Source organism: Triturus cristatus, chromosome 2_1 (genome assembly GCF_964204655.1).
Source record: "Triturus cristatus chromosome 2_1, aTriCri1.1, whole genome shotgun sequence".
In the NCBI taxonomy this organism is placed as follows: Eukaryota; Metazoa; Chordata; class Amphibia; order Caudata; family Salamandridae; genus Triturus; species Triturus cristatus.
The window spans coordinates 1,027,594,025-1,027,616,683 of record NC_140581.1 but is presented as its reverse complement, the minus strand read 5'-3'; the positions used below and the strand labels follow the sequence as shown (position 1 = coordinate 1,027,616,683).

General features: G+C 43.2%; 1 protein-coding gene across 1 annotated transcript in view; it reads left to right on the top strand.

Annotated features, from left to right (window-relative positions):
* Nucleotides 1-22,659, top strand: part of LOC146866264 (alcohol dehydrogenase 1-like) — a 364,524-nt gene that overhangs the window by 250,434 nt on the left and 91,431 nt on the right. Inside the window, exon 6 of the mRNA XM_085640482.1 lies at nucleotides 18,426-18,686. Within this exon, the coding sequence (XP_085496608.1) occupies nucleotides 18,426-18,686 (261 nt within the window). The remainder of the gene's footprint in view (nucleotides 1-18,425; nucleotides 18,687-22,659) is intronic.

Here is a 22,659-nt window from a genome sequence, read left to right as displayed (position 1 = left end):
GAAAAATAGATTTCATGTTAAGAATTAAAGGCCTAGTCAAGCTAAGTATAGTTAAGCATTTTCAATGTGCACTTCGAATATACGATTATATGTGCATGCATAAAGTCAGAATAAATACAAAGCATGAATAAATAAATTAATGATTACATATGCAATGTACTTTCAATAAATGCAGTGTATCTTGAAATACAAGTGTTAATGAGAACTACAAATCTTCATGTTAAGCTAAACATTAGAAGGCATACATATACATCTCTAGTTTCTGTAGTGAATACACCTCAGTAATGCATTTTTAGTGCTTCACTTTACATCAATGAAGTTGAGGCACACAGTGTATATGGTGTCAGGTATATACATATATATGTTGTTTCTCTGACATGTAGGGTTGAAGCCTAATTTATGCTGCTCCATTGGCCTTCCTTCACCCTCAAAACAATGCGAGAGAAGGCGGACATGCCATTTGACCTCTGTAACTGTGATCCCTCCTAATGGTAGAGAAAGGCCAAAAGTGTTCTAGGCAATTTATCTTTCTGGTTTGGACTTTCCCAATAAACATTGTTAGCAGTGGAGTGACCATTAAGCCATTGCTTTTCATGGTCCCTCCTCGCAACCAGAACATTATTATTTAACAAATAAATCAGGACAAAATCCTTTTAAAATCTCTCCTGGTATTTTTCAAGTGCTTGGAGTGGTGTGTAGTTCCTAAATACCTATATAGGTTCTGCCTGTTCGAATAACATAAACTGTGGGACTGGTGGCACACTGATTCCGTGCACCCCCACCTGATATGTTAGCCTGTCTGTATCAGCTAGCTCACAGTGCCACTATAAACACCTCTTACCAAGGAGAGAATAGATTCTGGCAACCTCAGAACATGACAACCCTGATCCCTCAGAAGCGTGGAAACAATGTACTACATTTCCCTCAGTCACTTGTGCTCATTTAGTTTGTCTCAGAGAGATACACAGAATAAACAGGCTTAGCGTTTTCAATAAGAATTTATTGAACAGTTGTTATTCTAGTGTAGGATAGATGAGCTGTAACAACCATTAGACAGTAGCAGAGATAAATGATTAGAATTACTGCGACAGTAAAGGGATGGTAAAGTTCTACCATCTTGCAATAATCATGGATACATACAAGTATATAAAACACATGATAAAAAGTGCGTATTCCTATGATGCCTCCATAACTAGATATACCTAAATGTGCCTGGCATCTATGTAGGTGTTATGCCAAGAATCCCTCTAGGATCTAGCCAACCCCATTACCTGAGAATGAGAGAATATGGTCCTGATCTCGAGTTGGACACGCAGGAAGGGATGTTAGACCACTGCGAGCGGGAGCGTCTGCATGCAGGAACCTCAGCATCTCTGGTCAGTGTGTCAGCCGGGAAGTCTCGGTCTCCTCTGTCCTTCTAAGCAAACTGTGATGTATATATACCCATAGGTCTCCCAGGGGTCCTACCTTGCTGTGTTACGGTGTCGGCCTAAAGGATGACATCAGGCCTGAACTTTATACAGAGATATTATACAGGAGATGTTAGTCCTGCTGTGCTTCCAAGAAGACTCATGCATAATGTATGAGATCCGAGCTAGGGAAAAACCCACGTTCTAAATGCAGTGTTGTATCTAGGTAAAAGGTCAGTCCCTAAGAACCGTTATGTATGTAATGTAGGGAAGAATATAGGTGAAGGTTGCAATATTACCTGTGCCTATCTAGGGTACCTATATGGAATATAACACCCACTACTCTTCTGACTGGACGACATATGTAACTTATCACCGTGCTACTAGCCTAACTAGATTTTGGTACACACACAGTTTATAAAAATATTCGGTTTAGTTAAATGTTTAAAACTTCTAAAAAAAATCTAAAAATGTAAAAAGTTTAGAAAGGAATTTTGCAAGTTCTAAAGTGTTCATAGTTATAGTCAAAACCACTATAAGCATTAGAAAGCCATGTATGCCCCAAAAAAGAAAGAAATGTCAATTTTGTTTTTGAGTTCCAAATTTGAGCTTGTTTAAAAAAGGGCAAATTTCTTCCAGCTCACGACGAGCCAAATGAGTCAAATATTTATGTGCCCTGGCTGGTAGACGCAACATTTTTGTTGCTTGCTTTTACAGTAGACGGCCCCTGTAGCATCTTGCAGAGTATGTCGATTGAGCACAGATGATGTTTCACACTGTCCACAGCCGGTGCTGGGGCAGCTTGTGCGCCGTCCAAAGCCTGGGTCTCAGAGGAGGAGCCAGTGTCCATACCAACAGGTGCTATTACTACCTGCATCGGAATACGCTGAGGACACTGCAGAACATGGGCAGTTATCGGGTCCAGTAAAGCATTCATGTCCTGTTGCGCACATGATGGGAGTGTCAACCAAAGGTCTAACACGCATTCTTCTCTGCAAAACAGGCATCAGATGACAGATAAGATGCAGTCCATCCAGACTGGTTGAAATTACAAGAACCAAGATGCACTTAGTTCTCTTAGGCGAGTCATGCCTAAATGATGTACCATGCGGTCACAGTATTTATGCTCCAGGAGTGCTTCCTCCACCTCCTTGGTGACTAGGACGTCCATTGCATAGCAGATGGAAAACAATCAGGATACTTGCTACTAGAAGCAGGATGAGCGAAGTCCTCCAAAGATGCTTCCGAATATGGAGTGTATGAAGTTTGGTATAACTCCAAGTACTGTCTGAAAGGTGCCCAGAAGTCCAGAACCAATGGTCTTAAATAGGTGGACTATGCTTATCGTATCAGACATGTTAAAGATACGCTTTACCATTTCTGCGAAATGGAAAGGGCAGTTTGTATGAATAAGCGCCTGTATCTCTCCCGAAGACCTTGCAATCTGGAGCTCAAAAGTCTCTTGAGCGGAGGTTAAGGGCACAGACTTCTGTGAAAGCATGGCTTTCAGTCTGCTTAGAGTATCAAAACGTATTAAAGAAACATTCAATGAAGGCCATAATGGCACCTCCCTGACTGTAGGTGTCGGTGGAAACAATACTTGCAGACAACAAGTAACCCTGGAGCTCACGGTTACCAGATATGCGATGCCCGGGAGCATTCCGCAGCAGCCTTGACTGTTCAGCATCAAGTAACTCCCATTTGAAAGTAGCCTGAATGTTGGAGTAATCACTGCAGCTGGGGCACCCCTCAAATGGCAGGACAAGTTCGCTACAGACCATTACAAGCCCTGTGCAGCATTATATCCTGGCATATGAGTCAATCAATCAATCAATCAGGGGTTTATAAAGCATGAGGGTCTCAAGGCTCGGGGGGGGGGGCAGCTCCGGATCAGTTGAGAGCCAGGTCTTGACGTCCTTCCTGAATGTTTGCACGGTTGGGGAGCGTCTGATGTTCACAGGGAGCTCGTTCCAAGTCTTGGCTGTGATGTAGGAGAAGGCTCCCACCTGTTCTGTTTCTGCAGATGTGGGGGACCTCTGCCAGGGCAAGGTCGGAGGAGCGAAGGTTCCTCTTGGGTACGTGAAAGGATACTCTCTCGTTGAGGTATTTGGGTCCAATGTTGTTGAGGGATTTGTAGGCGTGGGTGATGAGTTTGAAGGTGACCCTCTTCACGACGGGGAGCCAGTGGAGGTCTCATAGGTGATGGGTCATGTCTTCATGACGCGGTATCCCGAGGATGAGTCTGGCTGTGGTGCTCTGGATGGTTTGGAGTTTGTGTAGAAGGGTTCTGTTGATTCCGGCCTATATAACATTGCCATAGTCCAGTCTGCTGGTTATGAGTGATTGGGTGACGATCTTTCTGCAGTCGGGGAGATGCATTTGAAGGTCTTGCGGAGAATGCGCAGGCAGTTGGAACTGGTGGAGGCAATGGCGTTGATCTGGCGGTTCATGGATATGGAGGAGTCTAGGATGATGCCAAGGGTTCGTGCGTGGTCTGTAGGGGTGGGTGGATTCCCGAGGGTGGAGGGCCACCAGGTGTTGTTCCAGGCGGAGATACAGGGTCCGAGGATGAGGATCTCGTTCTTCTCTGAGTTGAGCTTCAAATAGCTGTCTTTCATCCAGGCTGTCACGTTCTTCATTCCTTCCTGGAAACTGGTGTCTTCAGGATTCTTCGTGAGTGAGAAGATTAGCTGCGTGTCATCGGCTTAAAGTACAATGCTGAGCCCATGCTGTCTGACGATGATGGTGAGGGGGGCCATGTAGATGTTGAAGAGCGTGAGGTTGAGCGATAATCCTTGGGGTACTCCGCAGTTGATGTCAGTGGGTTGGGAGAGGAAGGGAGGGAGTCTGATCTGCTGGGTTCGGCCGGAGAGAAAGGATTGGATGCAGTCGAGGGCAGCTCCTTGTGTCCCCGCGTTGTGAAGTCCGGCTGTGAGCGTGCGATGTGAAAGGCTGCGGAGAAGTCTAGAAGGATGAAGGCCGCAGTGTGTCCCTGGTCGAGTAGCATGCAGATGTCATCAGTGGCGGCGAGGAGGGCGGTCTCGGTGCTGTGGTTGCTGCTGAATCCAGACTGGGAGGCGTCCATGATGGCGTTCTCTTCAAAGAAGGCGGTCAGTTGGGCGTTTACGAGTCTCTCAGTGACTTTGGCCGCAAAGGGGAGGAGAGAGATGGGCTGGTAGTTTTTCAGGTCTGTTGGTTCAGCCGTTGGTTTCTTGAGGAGGGGTTTAACCTCCGGCCGCTTCCAGTCATCTGGGAAAATGCCAGACATGAAGGAGGCATTGATGGTCCGTCTTAGTTCGGGTGAGATGGCGGTGGCGGCCCTGTGGAATATGTGCGGTGCGCAGGGGGTCCATTGGTTTTCTTCATGGTCGCAGTGATGTTTTCGACGGTGGCGGGGTCCCAGGACATGATGGTTGGCCTATCGGCGGTGGTGGAGGGGGTTGGTGACCAGTGTCTGTTTGCTGAAGTTGTTGTAGAGGACCTTGATCTTCAGGTGGCAGTAGGAGCTGAGCTTGTCGCAGAGTTCCTGGGAAGGTGTGACATCCGTGACGTCGCTCGGGGGTTTTGCGAACTGTTGTATGATGCTGAACAGTTCCTTGGCGTTGGTCGTGCTGGTCTGGATTTTGTCTCTTATGAAGGTTTGTTTGGTGTCTCTTATGCGCTGGTGGTATTCCTTCAGGGCGCTCCTGTGGTTGTTCCATGCTTCTGTGGTTTTCTGGCTTCACCAGGTTTTCTCTAGGTATCTGCAGGAGCGTCTGGCTTCTTGTAGTCCAGTGGTGAACCAGGCTGCCTTCAGAGGGCGTTGTTTGGCAGGTTCGCGGAGGGGTGCAAGCCTGTCGGCGCAGCAGGAGATCCAGCGGTGAAATTCTATGGCTGCGGAGTTGGTGTCGGCCGTAGCGCCGGGGAGGTCTTGGAGGAGGGTGGTGTTGAGGTGTTCCTCTGTGACCTATGAGTGATCCACTTACAGTGTTCTCACAGTTTGTACCGCTTAGAAACACTTCTCGATCCCCACTCCGGCATTGAAATCTGGATGGTAATACCCATGATTTCTTAATGTATTTCTTACCCATTTCCTCATATCTGCCTGCCTGCCTGCTTTTGTTCAAGGCAATACTGAAACTGAAAAGTAGTGACCGGTAAAGTTATGTGGCCATGGATAAGCCATCCAGTTTTTCGATATGCAGCATTGTTTATTTTGCTCCCCTTTGTGCCATTTCTATCTGTTTATCTGTTAGATTGTATTCAGAGAACAGAGACATGCTGTTAATATAACTCCAAGGCACATAGCCTGCATGCAAAGATTGCAGCGTCCAGCTTAACGACATAATAGAACGTAATTGAGATTACCTGTGTTGTAATATGGCCAAATCTTGTTCTAGTATGTCTATCACAGAAGATACAATGTTGCCTAAGGAATATATCCTGGAGGTCAGTGTAGTTAACCCATTGTCTACCACTGCTAGAGATTTTTCTAGATTTATGCGGTCTATTCCACGTAATCTCTCTGCGGCCTTGTGTTGGGATATTTTCCATATTTCATTTTAGACAGCATAAATGAAACGTTTCTGACCTGGCTTCCTGGGACCTAGTAAAAATCCCTAAGATCTACATCCTGTGACAGTAAGGATAAGTGTTGTTTCACCTTTGTGAGTGTTGAGGTTTTTTTGCCAATCAAGGCACCACTTCCCAACACTGTAGGATGTCACTACCCCTGGATGTACATAACGTGGATCTGGCCTATGGATACTGAACCCTTCCGTTTTACCCATGAATCTCGCCTGACAACTATTGGTGTCTGTGGGCCAAATCAACTATTTCTTCCAATCGGGGTCTGATCTGTTGTATTGTATAATGTCATCTATTGTAATCTCTTTCTGTGATGTTATGTTACCCTCGGTGTGTGATGGAGTTGGCAGCTGAGATGTGTTTAAGTCCTTGTTCTTGGCTAGTCCAATGCAAGACCTCTGTTTCACTGTCTCTTTCAAAAACATGATCTGTTGAGGGATAAGGCATGATCCAAACAAAGCTTCAGTTCCCTGCACTTGCCATTCTCTAGTACCCCAGACTGATTTTAAGTCTAGGGTGTCTTTCCATAAATCAAAACCTTCTTCAGATAATTGGGTAATAAAGGAAGCAGAGTAAATCTGTTTGGTGCTTGTTAACATATTTTTCTGTGCTGATGATGGTGCAACCTTATAATAATATGACTATGGGTCAGGCATATTAAACCCTGAAAAATATGGAAACTTCAGTGTAAATGTTTTTGAACTGCCTTTCAGCGGTGTTGGACAATGTTCCCACTGATGGTACGTGAACACATTTCTAGGATTCGCAGATATATGCAAAAAATGATGACCATAGTGTTGATAACAAAACATTGTCTTGAAATCTGATGTGCTTTCCAATGTTTCACTATTAGAAAATGCAGCAGATTTTTCTAAGTCAGACAACATATTATTTACAGTTTCAAAGTCCCAATCATCGGAAAATGTTCTTGAGGTAATGATATCACTCAACGATATTTTAAATAAATGAGGAATTCTTAAAAGTTTGGTCAGGACAAATATATCGAAATCAACCTTGTCTCAAACTATACCACCAGGTATAGGAACTGCTGTAATGTTCACTGATGACAAGACTCTTTGTTCTCGATGGGATGATTGATGTGGTTGTAAAATTAAATTCACCTTTTGGGCTGCAGAGCTTTGTCGAAGGTATTTTCCATTAACAAGCATGCTAAAAACTATTACTAAGCCTAACCAGAAAAGAAAGAAAAGCATCCCGTAATTACCCATAGTTCCACCCAACGTGATACTAGGTAAGAATTTTTAAGAAAATTCAGAAAGTCTTTAACTTGCTGCTTGCGCGATTGTTAGGCTGGCATCGTTTCAGGTTCACTTGGATCCAAGGAAAACGTGTCAAAGTTTATGAAGTTGCCAGAAGCAGTTTGATCAATTGTTGGTATTGCATCAGGATTTGTGGAAATCGTAGTTTGCTCTTGTCGAGTCATGTTGATGTAGACATCTGTATTTGGTCGAATTGAAATTTGTCTTTCATTTTGATTCAGAATTTGAACTTCAGGTTCAAGGGGAACGAGTTCCATAGCATTGTTCCATAGTCCATCATTCCGTGCGGGGGACTTTTCGAACGTGATGAATATCTTTCCATTTGAACTTCTTGAATTGTAGCAAGAGGAGGGTGTTTGCTACTTTGGAGTCCACTTGGCCTACTACCCAGTATCGGCCACATAGTGTGGTTTGATTAGGTCAATTGAGACAAATCTTTTCTCCTTTTTTCCGGCAATAGGGGTTAAAAGTACAGTTCTTGTTCCTTCAACTGCTAGGACCTGTACAGGCTTTCTGTATGATGGCACAAATTATTTCTTGACTAACATTTTCTCCCTGACCAGATCCTCGGGATTTAGGATCCAGACACGTCTTGCCATGACTGATTTGACTTCCCCAGTGGCGGTCTGCCTCATATGGACATTACTTTGTTGTGTACTTGATTAATTTAGATCCTGTAAAACAGCCAGACGATCATGGATGTCAAAAGTCTTTTCATCCGCCATTGCGCCTTCACAATCAAGATCAGGTACCCACATTCTTGTCTCAAATAGGACCTCATATGGAGTGACCCCCCTAGAGAACTTCTTGGCATGTTATTTAATGCTCGCTGCACTCTGTACAGATGTTTTATCCCACTCTCACCCATGCCTAATACTTTAGCTGTTAAAGATTGATTTAACTCTCTGTATTTTCTCTCCACAACCGAATTTACCTTGGGATGGTACGGATAGGAGTACCTCAAAGCTACACCCAATCCTCGCATGGCCTCCTTGTAAGCCCGAGAGCTAAATGCAGGGCCTTGGTCAGAATGTAATGTGCCAATTGTGTATGTCCCTATAAAGACTCGCAAATCTTTTATAACAGTTCGAACGTCAGCCGCGCATTGGGGGCACACCCATAGAAATCTTGAGCAGGTATCCACTGCAACCATGAAATACCTGTAAGCCCCATCTCTTTTAAGTGGCCACAGTGGTCCAAGTAAACACACGCTAGTGGTTTGTCTGATATTAATAAAGGTGTCTGTGCTGGACGTGTTATGGGGGAACCTTTCATCTGCTGCAGATGTCGCATTTCAAGACATAGTCTTTAGTCTGCTTTGTTAACCCAGGCCCCCAAGATCATTGTTTCAATAAAGAAACAGTCGCCTTAACTCCTGCATGTGCAGAACCTATTCCTTCGGTGCTGCTAGAATTAAACCTAACCTACAATCCATGTTTGGAATTACTCTATCCCCCACTCCAGGAATCTGAGCAAATGGAATGTTATTGGCATCTAACTTGTAGGAGTACTTGAGTGAAAATCTTTTTGGTACTGCTTTGATGTTTTTGCGTGAAGCAATGAGAGCCACCATAATCTCACCGTCTATTCTCATTTTTGAACGAGTGATTGCAAGCCGTGCGTACAGCCCCCTTTGTGGCTTTATCAGGCAATTAATTCCCTTCAACGTGAACACCATCACGCTGATGACTCAGTGTATGTATCACGTGAGCTCTCAGTAGTTCCGTTTTCAACTCCACTACCTGTTCCCATAGCATTTTGTGCTTAATTGTGCCACCTTTTGAATCTTTAAACCCATTTTGAACCCAGTACTGCAAATATTTATTATATGACTGCACACAGTAAAATGAATCGCACACAATTAGTGTGGGGAATTCTCGATCCATATTTACCAGTGCCAGTATCAAGGCTTTTAACTCTGCCAGCTGTGCCGTGCAGTCTCCTAGAGATTGCGTTTTTGTGCAACTTGTGGGAACTTTCCATACCACATGCGACCTTTAATGATTGCGCATGCAGCGCTATATTGTTGCTTACTTCCTATGGCCGGTTGAGCAGATCCGTCAGTGTAAATTATATATTCATACTGATTTAGAGGCATTATCTCGTTTGGTATAGGATATTCTTGTTCGTATTGCAGAAATGCTTGTGTCTTTAGATTTGGGTCATACCTGTATTCTACATCTGTTGCAGTGAAAGAATTAGCCCATTGTATCCATCTCAGATGTAAGGTCTTAGCATTAGGAACGCTCGCCTTTGTTGCAGCCTCCAAGGTTGGAACCGGAGTCACTACTATTATTCGTTTCCCTTGTGCCAGTGCTCTTTCTCTTACTACAGCAGTTTGTACTGCTGTCAGAATCTTTTCTGTGGATGCTAAGTGCATCTCAGCATTTGTCTATAAATGTGATTAATATGCAATTGGTACTGTTTCACCTTCATTATATATTAGATAGGTGTACCCAGATTGACCCGCAACTATACGGATCACCAGGTTGCGTACGTTTACGCGTGTCTGTAAATGTTTGGAAGCTATCATATCAGCTGGTAAGGAAAGGAAGATATCTGTGTGTTCCTGTGTCCATTGTCTTACTGAAAAAACAGGTGTTATTAAATTGTAAAAAGGTTTTACCCTTTCTGCGTAATCCAAAATTTATTTTCTACCAAAATTTAGGAATCCCAGGATTGATTGTAATTTTTTTTATGATTTTAGAGGTTGGAGCAGCGCGCATTTTTCAACAAAATCAGCTGCTAGACTTTTTCCTTCACTTGAAAGCTCATATCCTTAAAAAAAGACACTGAGGTGGGCCATTTTTTGATTTTTTTAAAGGTGAATTTGTAGCCCTCAGATGCAAATCCCAAATTATGGTATTCACTCTGTTCAAGTACTCCTATAGGTCATCGTCCGTTAGATAGATATCATCCACATAGGACAAAGAATCTTCATCCAAATTTTGAAGTAACTAAGTTACTCTGGCCGAAACAATCCCGGGCTGTTCTTATACCCTTGGGGGGGTCAACAAAATTGCCGCTGAGACCCTAGCGCTGAGAATGCTGCAAAATACCGGCTTTCAAGAACTATATTTTGGCAGGAAAATCCATTTGAGATATCAAGTGTCATTTTATATTTTTTTCACACAATGTTATTCATTAATGCGGCACTGTGTGCATTTTGGACTGCAAATGTCTTAGTGCAAGTGTTTAAGGGGCATATGTATCAAAGACTGGTTTTGAGATTCTCAAATAGCGATTTTTAAAGAATCGCTAAATGAGAATCGCAAAACGAGATGTAATTAAAAATTTGCAAATATTTTGCAATTCCTTAGCATTCCTAAATTGTGACTCGCAAGTTGCAAGTCACAATTAAGGAATTGCTTCCCATTTATTGCTATGGGCCAAGGGGCCCATTGGAATGAATGGGTACTCGCAAATTGCGCATGCAATTTTAAGGGTGCAAGAGTTCCAAAAAGACACCCTGTTGCATCCCTGAAATGTGCATGTGTGCACATGTGGTGCACATACATGCCCTAAGGGTATGTATGTGCACCACATGGCACTTTGAAAAATGCTAAAAAGTGGATTTTTCTAGGAAATCGCAAATTACCACCAACTTGAAGTTGGTGATAATTTGCGATTCCTTAAAGCGATATCGCAATTTGCGTGGGCTACAAGAATAGCATTTAGGGAATTGCAAATTGTGATTCCCTAACTGCATTCGCAATTTAGGTAATCGCAAATAATTGTGATTACCTATATTGCGAATTCTTAAAGCTTGATACATTGGAAAACGCATTTTTGTGTTCGAAAACGGGACAATTCTGTGAATCAGCCCGTTTGCGGACACAAAAAGCGTTCATACATCTGGCCCTAAATGTCTTCAATCTAAAACTAAACTGTATGAATTGTCAGGTTTCATAACTGGAAACAAAGGATTATTTATCGATGAGGTGCAATTCTCGATCACCCCTTGGTATTCAAGGGGTGTTCCTTTAGGGCAATCTATGATGAATGCTGGCGGCCAATCTTGTTCAGCTAACAAAATATCATAGCCAAACGTCAGGTTCTCCCAAAAGAGACCTCTAACTGTCCTACATTTGTTCCCCTCCATTTGGAGTGTTATTTCATGTACTTTATGTGGGACACTAACCCTAGTATCAGGTGTTTCTACTGTGATATAATCATTCAAGTCCGCTGTCACCAGAAATTCCATCAGGTTCTGGTGAGCTATTGTTACTTCTGCCACACTGTCTAGCTTCGCCAGAGCCCATTCCCCGTTGAGTTGTTGAGTCCTCAGAATGCTGGGCATGTCTGATTTTTAGACCTGTGTTGGACTTCGCCCTTTTTGCAGGGTCATCTCTAAACATTTTGCCTTTCTCCTAGTCTTTTCTCTGACATGGTGTTGGTGGTTTTAAGTCTCTAGGCACTTTAGTACTGCTGTCCAGTGTAAAGTGCGTGCACTCTCTGTGTTACATATGGTAAGATTGGTCTACACCTGTTTGGCCTATTTAATTTACCTGTCAGTCCCTTGTAAAGTGGTATCTCATATACCCAGTGCTGGTAAATTAAATGCTACTGGTGGGCTTGCAGTGCTGATTGCGCCACCCACCAAAGTAGCCTTTCAAACCTATCTCAGGCCTCTGCCATTGCAGGGCCTGGGCGTGCAGTGTTACTGCCACTGTGACGTGGCACCTAAAGTGTGTGCCATGTCTGTGACCCCCCTTTTTCTACATGTCAGTCACCCCTAAGGTAGGCCCTAGCTAGCCCTATGGGCAGGGTGCATTGTAGGTAAAAGAAAGGACATGTACCTTAAGTGTGTGAAAAGTCCTGGTAGTGACAAACAGCCATTTTGGTTTATCACTACTGTGGGGCTCTCCTATCATAGGAATGCATTGGGGATTCCCTAATAAGTGTTTCAGTGGTAATTCCTGATATGAGAGGAGCAGCATGGTCAAGTTTAGTATATTTGGAATGGTAACTATAAATGCTGCGCAATGGTGTGTGCAGATTTATAATAACTATTTTTTCACGTAAAAATGGCTTTATTTCGATAACAGGTATCTTAAAAACATTAGCAATCTTACATTCATCACTATATAAAAACAATCCGAGTAATCAAAAAGCATCAATTAAGAGTATAAAAATCCATCAATACATTAAATTCTCATTACCCAAGAATAACAGGAGCAAACTGTAAAAGATAAGAGCTTGAGACATCGCTAAAATAACTATTTTAGAAATGTCACTTTTAGTCGTTGGCATTTCTGTGTGCTATGTGTCTGCCTGCCTGATGTGAATTGCATATCTGGCTTTTGAATGACTGGGGCTGGGAGGTGTGTGTGGCTCCCGGAGGGGCAGTGTGAGTCAGCCCTAGGCTGAATATGACATCTACATTTGGAGTGGTGGGAGGAGTAGTCCCCTGTACCTGAATAGGATTGTGCCTGCCCTATACAATGCTGGCTCCGCCCCCTGTGGTGTGTCTGATCACCGAACCCCCCACCTGACAAAGGGGAAAAGGAGCCTGGTAAACAGAGTGCTCCAATTCCCCCCTGAACCAGTTTTTGCTAGTCCCCCCCAAGCCCTGTGCCAGGGCAGACAAAGGAATGTCTGATATAAATATAGGGGCTGTGACCCCATGATGTGTGCTATTCCTGGACTTGATGGGGGCTTGCTGCTGCTGGGGGCCCAGGAGGAACTGCCAGCATGGGTTGCCTCCCTGCAAGAGGCCCTGTGTGCTGGCCTCCCTGGGCCCAGCTATGCCCCCTTGAACCTTAAGGACTTTTTGGACATCTAGCGCCTCGTGATGTCCTCTTTGCTTGAGGCGGGAGCCCACCCCGCAGTTGTCTGCCGAGAGGAGTAGAAGCGGCCGCCTCAATCTTGTGGCCACCAGGAAGCCAGGAGGCCTTGCCTGAATGTGGACGGGGCCTCGTTGTTGGCCAGAAGCAGGAAGGGGCTGAGCCTCGTGGGCTCGCACCGGCCATCCCATGGAAGCTGTGCAGAGAGGAGCGTGAGAGGAGAGCGAGGCCACAAAGGAGAGAGTCCTCGAGGAGTGGGGGCTCTCCTGCTGCATGCCTCCAGCACCACGAGAAGGAGACAGTGCATCCCATGCCCCCAGGAGTGGGACAGAGCTAGCTGTCTTGGGAGGATGCCACGGAAGCACCAGGCGAGCCCGGTGAGTGGGGCAGCCTGGTGGCACATGGTCAGTGCATAGTTACAGAGCGCACCTGCAGGAGAGCGGGCCGCTCCAACGTTGGGGGCACTTTGTCTCCACTCCAAAGCCAGAGGGTGTGTCGCGGCACATTGTCGGTGCCCTTCCCCACTGCTTGCTCCTCAGGCACCATTGGTGCTAGCGCTAAGTTCGTTTTGGGCCACATCTTGTTCATAAGAGTCCCAGAGTGGGGCTCAGGCCATTTTTCACAGCTGCTCCACCTTATAGAGGGCAGCTGCAACGATCGCGCATATTTGTTAGCAGAGTCCCAGTGGGGACCCACCCAGAGGGCACTGTGAGTGCCCATGCCCACATTTTGTTTCACAGCTGCACAGCAATTAGTGGAAGCTGCAATGTTTAGGCCAGCGCAATTGCGCACTTTTGGATTCTGCTGCATTGGCAGCACGTCCTGACATTTGGACTTAGGGCATTTTGAGCCCTCTCGGAAGGCCAGTTGGCCAGGGGCACAGTGCTAAATTGATAGGGCACCAGGCCCTAATGTGATTTATGTGGTGCCTAGGAAATGTGATTTATGCACCGTGATTTATGCCTCTAATCTGATTTATGTTTACAAGATTATTCCCTAATCTGAGTTTCTGCTTATGAGGTTACTGCATAATGTATTTATTCTTATGAGGTTATGGCATACGGTGTTTATGCTTGTGAGGTTATTGCATAATGTGTTTATGCTGGTGAAGATATTATTGTCCAATGTGTTTAGGTTTATGAGGTTGGCGCAGAATGTATTTAACACCTAATATGATGCTGATGGCATAATATGATTTATGTTGCAGGGTGTAATGCTGAGTACTGTGTTTTGCCAGTAATTACTGGTTGTGTTCTACATTTACTATTTGTGCTTGGAGATGGTTTTGACAGTGGCCCAATTGGCCCTGTCATGTGTATATAATCCCCTGTAAATGTTGCCGAGTGCCAGTTGGCACAGTGTATATTGTGTGATTATTATTCTAATGTGCTTATGATAATACAAAGGCTATTTTTATATACAACCTTGTGTGGAGTTCCTTTTGTGGTGTGCCTAGTGTGTTGCTGTTGTGTGTGTGTTGCGCAAACGCTTTACACATTGCCTCTGGGATAAGCCTGACTGCTCATGCCAAGGTACCAAGGGGGTGAGCAGGGGTTATCTTCGGTGTGTAACTCCCTTGCCCTGACTAGAGTGGTGGTTTCTGCTTGGCTTAGGCACAAGCCCTAGCCAACCAGAAATCCCATTTCTAACAACCTGTTACCTTCTTCTTTTTTAACTGTGGCTTTTCCTTTTGTTTCTCTTCTTTTTTAGAAGTGTAATCTTGAGCGTGCTGCTTGTCTCTGGACTTTGTACGCTCTCCTTGTCTGTCTGACCGTCCTTCCTTCTCTGAGTTTTTCGATGAACCCTGAAAGGAACAAGAGGAACGTGTATCAGTATCCTGATACCTGTCAGGTTTCCCAATATTATCCCTATTCCTAAGGTTATACCTCTTTTCAGAGTGCTCCTGTGGAGGAGATCTACCTCTGGATTGAAATCGGTTTTCTATAAAGTTTTGCTGTTGTTTATTGTCCCACTTCTTTTTTGTTGAAGCAGGTATCTGCTTGGAAGTGTCCTTTTCAGGACTTCCCATCAGTTGTGGTTTTAAAGCTTTTCCACCCAGACTGGCTGCCTAATTCTGCATATGCAGTTTCAATTATTTTCTGTAGTTCGTGTTCTTATTCTAAAGGACTGAACTCCCTTAGGCGTTGGCGGATAGCCACTGAAGCTGCTTCCCCTTTAATATTAGCTAATACTATGGCTGATACCTGGGCATAGTTACCTAGTAACTTCATCCCTAAGTTCAGGGCAGGCTCTGCTCCATACTCGTTTTGTATTTGTATCAATACGTCTGTACTACTGCTAATGACGGGATACCATGAGTTCTGGTATAAATGGCAGCAAAGACTGTACCCCAAGTGGTACAATTCTCTATTTATGGTGTTATCCCCATGGGCAAGCAGATTGTTAGCATTCTGTGTTTTTCATATGGGATAGCATTCAGAAATACTGCCTCTAGCTGTGTTATTTTCTGAGCTACCCAGAATGGCATTTGTTTACGTTTTGTGGGCATTTTACCCATCACCGCGTGTAATGTTTGTGGTGTGATTTTAGTTGCTGTACTCTGAGTTTGAGTTCCATTTATTGCAACCAATGCTTGTTGGACTGTAAGTGTCCTCATGTCGAATTGCAGCAAGTTTCTGTAGATTTTTATCAATTCTTTGTTTTGTGTGAGTAAGTCTCCTGGTAGTATTGTTTCAATGTCAGGATGTGGTGCGTAGGCTGCTAATATCGGCCATGTTGCCCTTTCTCTTCTGAGCGGGCTGAGTCTCATTCTTATTCTTTTTTGGGGTAGGGCGCCTTTAAACCAGTATAAGCTGAACCTCCTTGTCCTCAAATGGGAAATATTCCGCTGGTGTATCTCCTTATGTGTAGGAGTGAAATGTTTTTGTTCTTGCACTTGCTGCTGGGAATGTAACCCATGAATAAAATACCTCTGTTCTATATGATTCGTGTCCTCAATCATGAAAGTTACTATGCCACTCCTGGCTATTACACCATGCGCAAGCAGTTTCATGGTGACTGTATTTCTAAAATTTTCTGCAATCGGAATTGCATCTGCATTTTCTTCTTCATCTGAGAGGTGCAAACTATGCAAACTGCCCCGCGTTATACGCGCCTTCAGTCATTTTTTAGAGGAAGGAAGTATTTTCCAAAGAAGCTAAGATAGGGTTCTTTGCACAGTATTTAGGAACACTGTGTCCTTCAAGCTTGATTAACCAACAGCTAATAAATAGGATTTCTGCCTACTCAGCTGTGGCGGAGTTTGTGCCCACCCACTCCAGACGTCTCAGTGTTTTGTGAGTAGGGATCTCTGAGAATAGCACGACTGAACTACTCAGATTCTACTGTTAAATACGTACCCCACTAACATTGGCGGAGCGATGTTGTGTAGTTCCTATATACCTATATAGGTTCTGCGCTTTCGGATAACATAAACTGTGGGACTGGTGGCAGACTGATTCCGTGCACCCCCACCAGGTATGTTAGCCTGTCTGTGTCAGCTAGCTCACAGTGCCACTATAAGCTCCTCTTACCAAGGAGAGAATAGATTCTGGCAACCTCAGAACATGACAACCCTGATCCCTCAGAATAGTGGAAACAATGTACTACACTTTGCCCAGTCACTAGTGCTCATTTAGTTTGTCTCAGAAAGATTCACAGAATAAACAGGCTGGGCATTTTCAATAAGAATTTATTGAACAGTTGTTATTCTATTGTAGAATAGTTGAGCCGTAACAACCATTAGACAGTAGCAGAGATATATGCTTAGAAGCACTACAAAAGTAAAGGGATGGTAAAGTTCTACCATCTTGCAATAATCATGGATACATACAAGTATATAAAACACATGATAAAAGTGCGTTCTCCTACGATGCCTCCCTAACTAGATGTAGCTAAATGTGCCTAGCATCTATGTAGGTGTTATGCCAAGAATCCCTCTAGGATCTAGTCAACCCCATTACCTGAGAATGAGAGAATATGGGACCCCGTCCTGGTCTCGAGTTGGTGAGGGATGTTAGACCACCGCGAGCTCGAGCATCTGCATGCAGGAACCTCAGCATCTCTGGTCAGTGTGTTAGCTGGGAAGTCTCGGTCTCCTCTGTCCTTCTAAGGAAGATGTGATGTATATATACCCATAGGTCTCCCCAGGGGTCCTTCCTTGCTGTGTTACTGTGTCGGCCTAAAGGATGACGTCAGGCCTGAACTTTATACAGAGATATTATACAGGAAATGTTAGTACTGCTGTTAGTTCTGCTGTGCTTCCAAGAAGCCTCATGCATAATGTATGAGATTTGAAATAGGGCAAAACCCGCTTTCGGAAGGCAGTGTTGTATCTAGGTAAAAGGTCAGTTCCTGAGAACCGTTTTGTATGTACTGTAGGGAAGAATATAGGTGAAAGGTTGCAATGTTATCTGTGCCTATATTGGGTACCTATATGGAAAATAACAAGATAGATAACAACTGCCAAACCTGACCACAGGCAGAGTATGCCATTATTATGACAGTAATGTATTTCAACAATTTTCACATTGTATTTTATAATCTGTCTTGATGTTTGAGACTACCTAGAGGTATTACGAAATTAAAAACATCTTTCCTCCTTCACTTAAAAAGTACTCAGAGTTGGTGGCCAGTAATAATGCCTGGCATTGCTCATGCTTTCTAAGGCCTGAGGGCTTTAAGGCCTACCGGGGGACATTGATGCTCACTAAAGCCTGGGTCCATTGTTGCTATGGATTTTGTTTTAAAACAAACAATGGCACTCGTTGAAAAAAAACTTTAGGTACGTTTTATTTAAGAAAGGAATTACACCAGGTAAGGTGCTAACTTTACCTTCAGTCACAGAGTAAGTAGTTAATGTAATTGAGAACTCCACAAATTACTTTTGGCTGCATATTAATATTTAGTTAAGGCATATAAGTGTCACAATATGATGCTTAACTTTGTTGTTAAGCTAGTGACACATCATCCACCTTAGCATTTACTCCTTATATTCCACAAATTGTAAATGAGGTTTTCTATGCTGACATGTAATGTTTTATTCTTTTTCTTATGTGGGATTCCATCCATTTCTAAACATGTATCATGGTGCTTGTCTGATAGCATTGATGATGTCAAGTAGAATTGTATTTGTGAAATTGTGTGCGGAGGTTTAAAAAAGTGCTTTTTGGGTTGGAAGTTTAAGTTAACTTACTACCTTTACTAGTATAATTCCTGTCTTTTGGAGTTTTATGTTGTAGGACTTATTCACATCTCATTAACTTTAACTAAACCTTAATTCATGCTTTGTGAAGTAGTACCTTTGCAGCTTGAATGTAACTTTGCCCATCTGAACAACATGACAACAATTTGGGTTTTCCTTCCCTGTCTCTTCATGAACCTAGGTTGAACCTGGTTCTTCTTGTGCTGTCTTTGGACTGGGAGGAGTTGGCATGTCAGCTATAATTGGCTGTAAGGTATCTGGGGCTTCCAGGATCATTGCTGTGGCCCGCACCAAAACCAAGTTTGCAAAGGCAAAAGAAATGGGAGCCACTGAGTGTATCAGTGCCAAGGACTGCCTCAAGCCTATTCATGAAATGATCTGTGAGCTGACCAACGGGGGAGTAGACTACGCGTTTGAATGTGTTGGAAATACTGGTGTTATGGTATGTACACAATATCTAGTTATAGCTTAACAATTGCAGGTGAAACATGTATTACTAATTTTGAAAGTATGAGCATTTAGGGGTACATATGTTTTCCAGTCAGAGAATGGCATTCTTCCATAAATAACCTGTCATCATGTTTCCTGATATGCAACACATTCCTTTAATTTGCCTGTCAGTGTTCCTCGGTTATTACGATATTAGGCGCTTTTGACTTAAGAAATGAGTACACAAAGAATTAACTAAAGGTGACTGTGATTTTGTTAACTGAGTGGTTTCACAGATAGTTCAGAAAAGATGAGTTCGTGTTTTGTTCTGAAGTGGAAGGGCTGGGCTGATTGCAGCTGGTCATAGTGAACTAGTTTCAAAGAAAGGATCCTGCATGCAAGCTGCCTATTTCCTACCACCACTGACCAAACTACTTGGCTCATCTATGATAGCTGAATGCCATTCTCAAAGCAATTCATTACACTAGTGCTTTTATGAGTAATGATTGTTGGCGTCAGTCTGCCTCCATGTCTACCTTTTCGATGCTAGATTTTGAATGGGCCTGGGACTCTTGTGTCCATGTGGCTGCGTCCTTTGCAAAGTTGCTGCCAAAATAGTGTGCCCCCCTTCTCCATCAGCAACAGCAACAAGGTGAGGGATAAAATGCTTGAATAAATCCCAGCCACTAGCAATCCCTTGGGCCACATTCCAGGAGATTGTTTTTCATCCACCATGCCACTTTTGAAAAAAGGCCACCTTATGCAAATCAGTAAAGACCCTGCTCCTCATGGGAACTCTCCTCCCCAAACTTGAAGGTGAGGTCCCCTCCACGAGAGACCACAAGCAACCACAGACCTGTTTCACAATTACCTGGGGCTTTTCAGTAAGGTGTAGCTTGAGTTCTATGGCACAGTGGAGACAGGATTCGTGTCTGGGCATACCCATGACACTTAGAGTGGCACCTGCAAGAACAACAACAAAACAGTGATGGACAGTGTACTTGAATTAATCTCAGCCACTGGGAATTGCTTGGGCAGCATTTCAGTCCATCATTCTTCACACACCATGGCACTTTAGGCAAAGGCCTGGCTTTTGGAAATCAAAACCAAACCTGTCCCTCATGGGATCAGTCTATCCTGCTTTGCCAGGCACGGCCCCTGCTGAAGGGACCAAAAGCAACTACAGACATGTTTTTTTGCCCTATAGTGGGATCATCAGTAGGGTGTAGCTTGATTCCTGTGACATAAGGAGCAGGGGACCCACGCCTGGGTATACTCATCACACTTTAGGGCATCAACTGCACCAACAACAAGGTAATGGATAGAATGTTTTTTTTTCAGTTCAAAGAGATTTTATTATTTTTTGCAGAACAATGAAACATCATGGTATACAACAATGATAGTGTCAAGTCTGTGAGACTAGAGGGTTATGAGTATAGAAAATGTTACACAAATATCATGCCCTTGTGAGGCTAAAAGTAAAGACCGTAGGGAAATATCAAAGTAAAGCAATACATCATAGTACAATTGCTCATGACATGGTTAAGAAAAATATCATATCACAATTTGTCTTGTTATAATCCACTGGAATCAATACAATAAGTGAAGTTGTGTACCAAATATTCCAAAAAACTGTTCAGAAAAATGATTGAAAGGAGAGTTGATTAGGGGACGATGTCAAATAAAATGCAGAGTAAGAGATGAGCATAGAAAAGAAGGGAAAAGAGGAAAAAGAAGACAATTGTGGCACATGCTGGCTTTAGATTGGGATCTGTTGATTAAGTTTCAAGAATGAAAAGTTTTCTTCATCAATCATGGACATGGTTTAGTCAAAAAGTTATATACTCTGGATGCAGCATGTACAAATTTGGTGAAGCTGCCTGAAAGAAGTGGTATGTCAGGGGGATATGTAGCTCAAACTTTTCTGGCACTTGGAGTTTCAGAAAGTTGTAAAAATCTGCATTTCCAAGATTATATTTAGCCTGTAAGGTTGAAAAAGAGACAGGATTAGTTTGGTCATCTAGGTCCCTAATCATTGTAATTCCTTTTGTGACCCAGTAATTCCATATAGAATCATGATCATGTAAGTGGTTGTTGGGTTGTTGAACGATTAGGATGCCGTGTCAAATGTTTTGAATTGACTCTCAAAGTTTTTTGTCTATAAAGCATAGTTTATCTATTGTGTCATATACAATAATTGTAGAGGGCTCTAAATTAAGCTGGGTAATGTTATTTATTGTGAACAAGGGACAGAGAGGAAGTGACCATGATATAGCCCTTTCTATAGGTAGCCAAATGAACGAGGATGTATTTGTGGGTTTGAAATACCAAGAGCCTTGTCTGGCTAGAAAGTTAGTTGGTACCTGCGATAGTCAGGAGATTTCACACTAACTTCTGTTTTGCCAAGTCTAAGCCCTAGATTCTGAAAACTGTCACAGAACCCAGCGCAGCCCCCAAAGAGGCTGTGCTGCATTGCATGATAGAGAGAGAGCTGGAGAGCGCCATATTGACACAGATATGGCACTCTCCTTTTCCTTGCGCCTGCGCTGATTTCAACTATTGTGTGCCACACACACACCTTGACACCACAGTGCTAGGGTGTGTGCCTGAGTCAAGCGAAGGTTTTGTACAAGAGGCGTATCCTTCCTGTACAAAATACTATGCCTAGACACACTTAAAAGCTTTTCCTACTTTGTATGTGCACAGTGCAGCACACATGGAAAGTCAGAAAAAATAAAGGAGATTGAAAACATTTCTCCTTTTAACGCCTGGTTTACAGCAGTGTTCATTTTTGGCCCCAAACCCTGTCTACTAGTGTTAGTAGATTGGGTTTAGTGTAATAAAGCATGGGTGGTTGCACAGTGCAAACACCATCTTAATTAACTTTTCTCCCAATCCAAATTTCTACACGGTGGCTCTCTGAAAAGGTCAGGATACCTTATCAAAGACCTTTCCTGCTTCCAGAGCAATGGCTGAAACCGTTGAATCAATTAACTTAGACTTTTTCATATCATGCCACAGTAGCCTGATATTATCATTCACTTATCTCCCTTTAAGGAAGCTGGATTGTGATGGGTGAATTACTTGATGAAGGACTTTCTCAATCTAGATGCAAGCACTTTAGCATATATTTTTCTGTTGAAATTCATAAGGGATATAGGACAATAATTCTTCACATCTCCTTAATCTTTCCCCTCTTTCGGGATAACCACTATTGTGGCACTAGATGTCGAACCCCTAATTGTACCTGTATTTGATAAGAGTTGAAATAAGTTGTACAGGGACATTATTATGGAATCCGCAAATATCTAATAAAATCTACAAGTGAAACCATTAGGTCCCGGTGCCTTCCATTGTTTTGATCCCTTGCTAGCTAGGAGTCTTTCCTAATGTGGAATGGGACTATTAAAATGGTGTTGCGCTTCTTTTGTTAGGGATCGAAGCACGAGGTTAACTAGAAAGATTTCACATGTCCCCAGAACGATTGGAGGGTCTGGTGTATTAGATTTTTATAGAGGCTCTGAAATGGCTCTAAAATATCCGAAGAGGATGCAACATCAAGTCTACAATCAGTTCTTGTGTCATTTTGCCCATTTCCCTTGTGGCTACCCACTTGTGTGTTCTCATGCTCTGGATTTTATTATATTCCTATTTAGGAAGTTTCGATTCTGGGAGACCAGAGGAACCTTTAGACTGGTTACATTTGAATTTTGAGATTCTCAATTTCATATGGTTGGGTGTAGAAAGTGTATTCACTGCCTGTGGGATTGTGAATTCTCCAGACATGAATCGAACTAAGTGAACTACATAAGTTAAGGAGCTGAGCATGCAATCTATTTGCTCTGAATTTCCTTGGCAAAGGTTCCGCTTGAATTCCAGGAATGATCTAAAGTTCAGGCGTTTTAGGTCTGAATCTTATACCATAAAAATTTCTTCGTTCTCTTTGTGCAAGGTGCTCTGAGCCCAGTTCAAACCAGTTCAGGGGA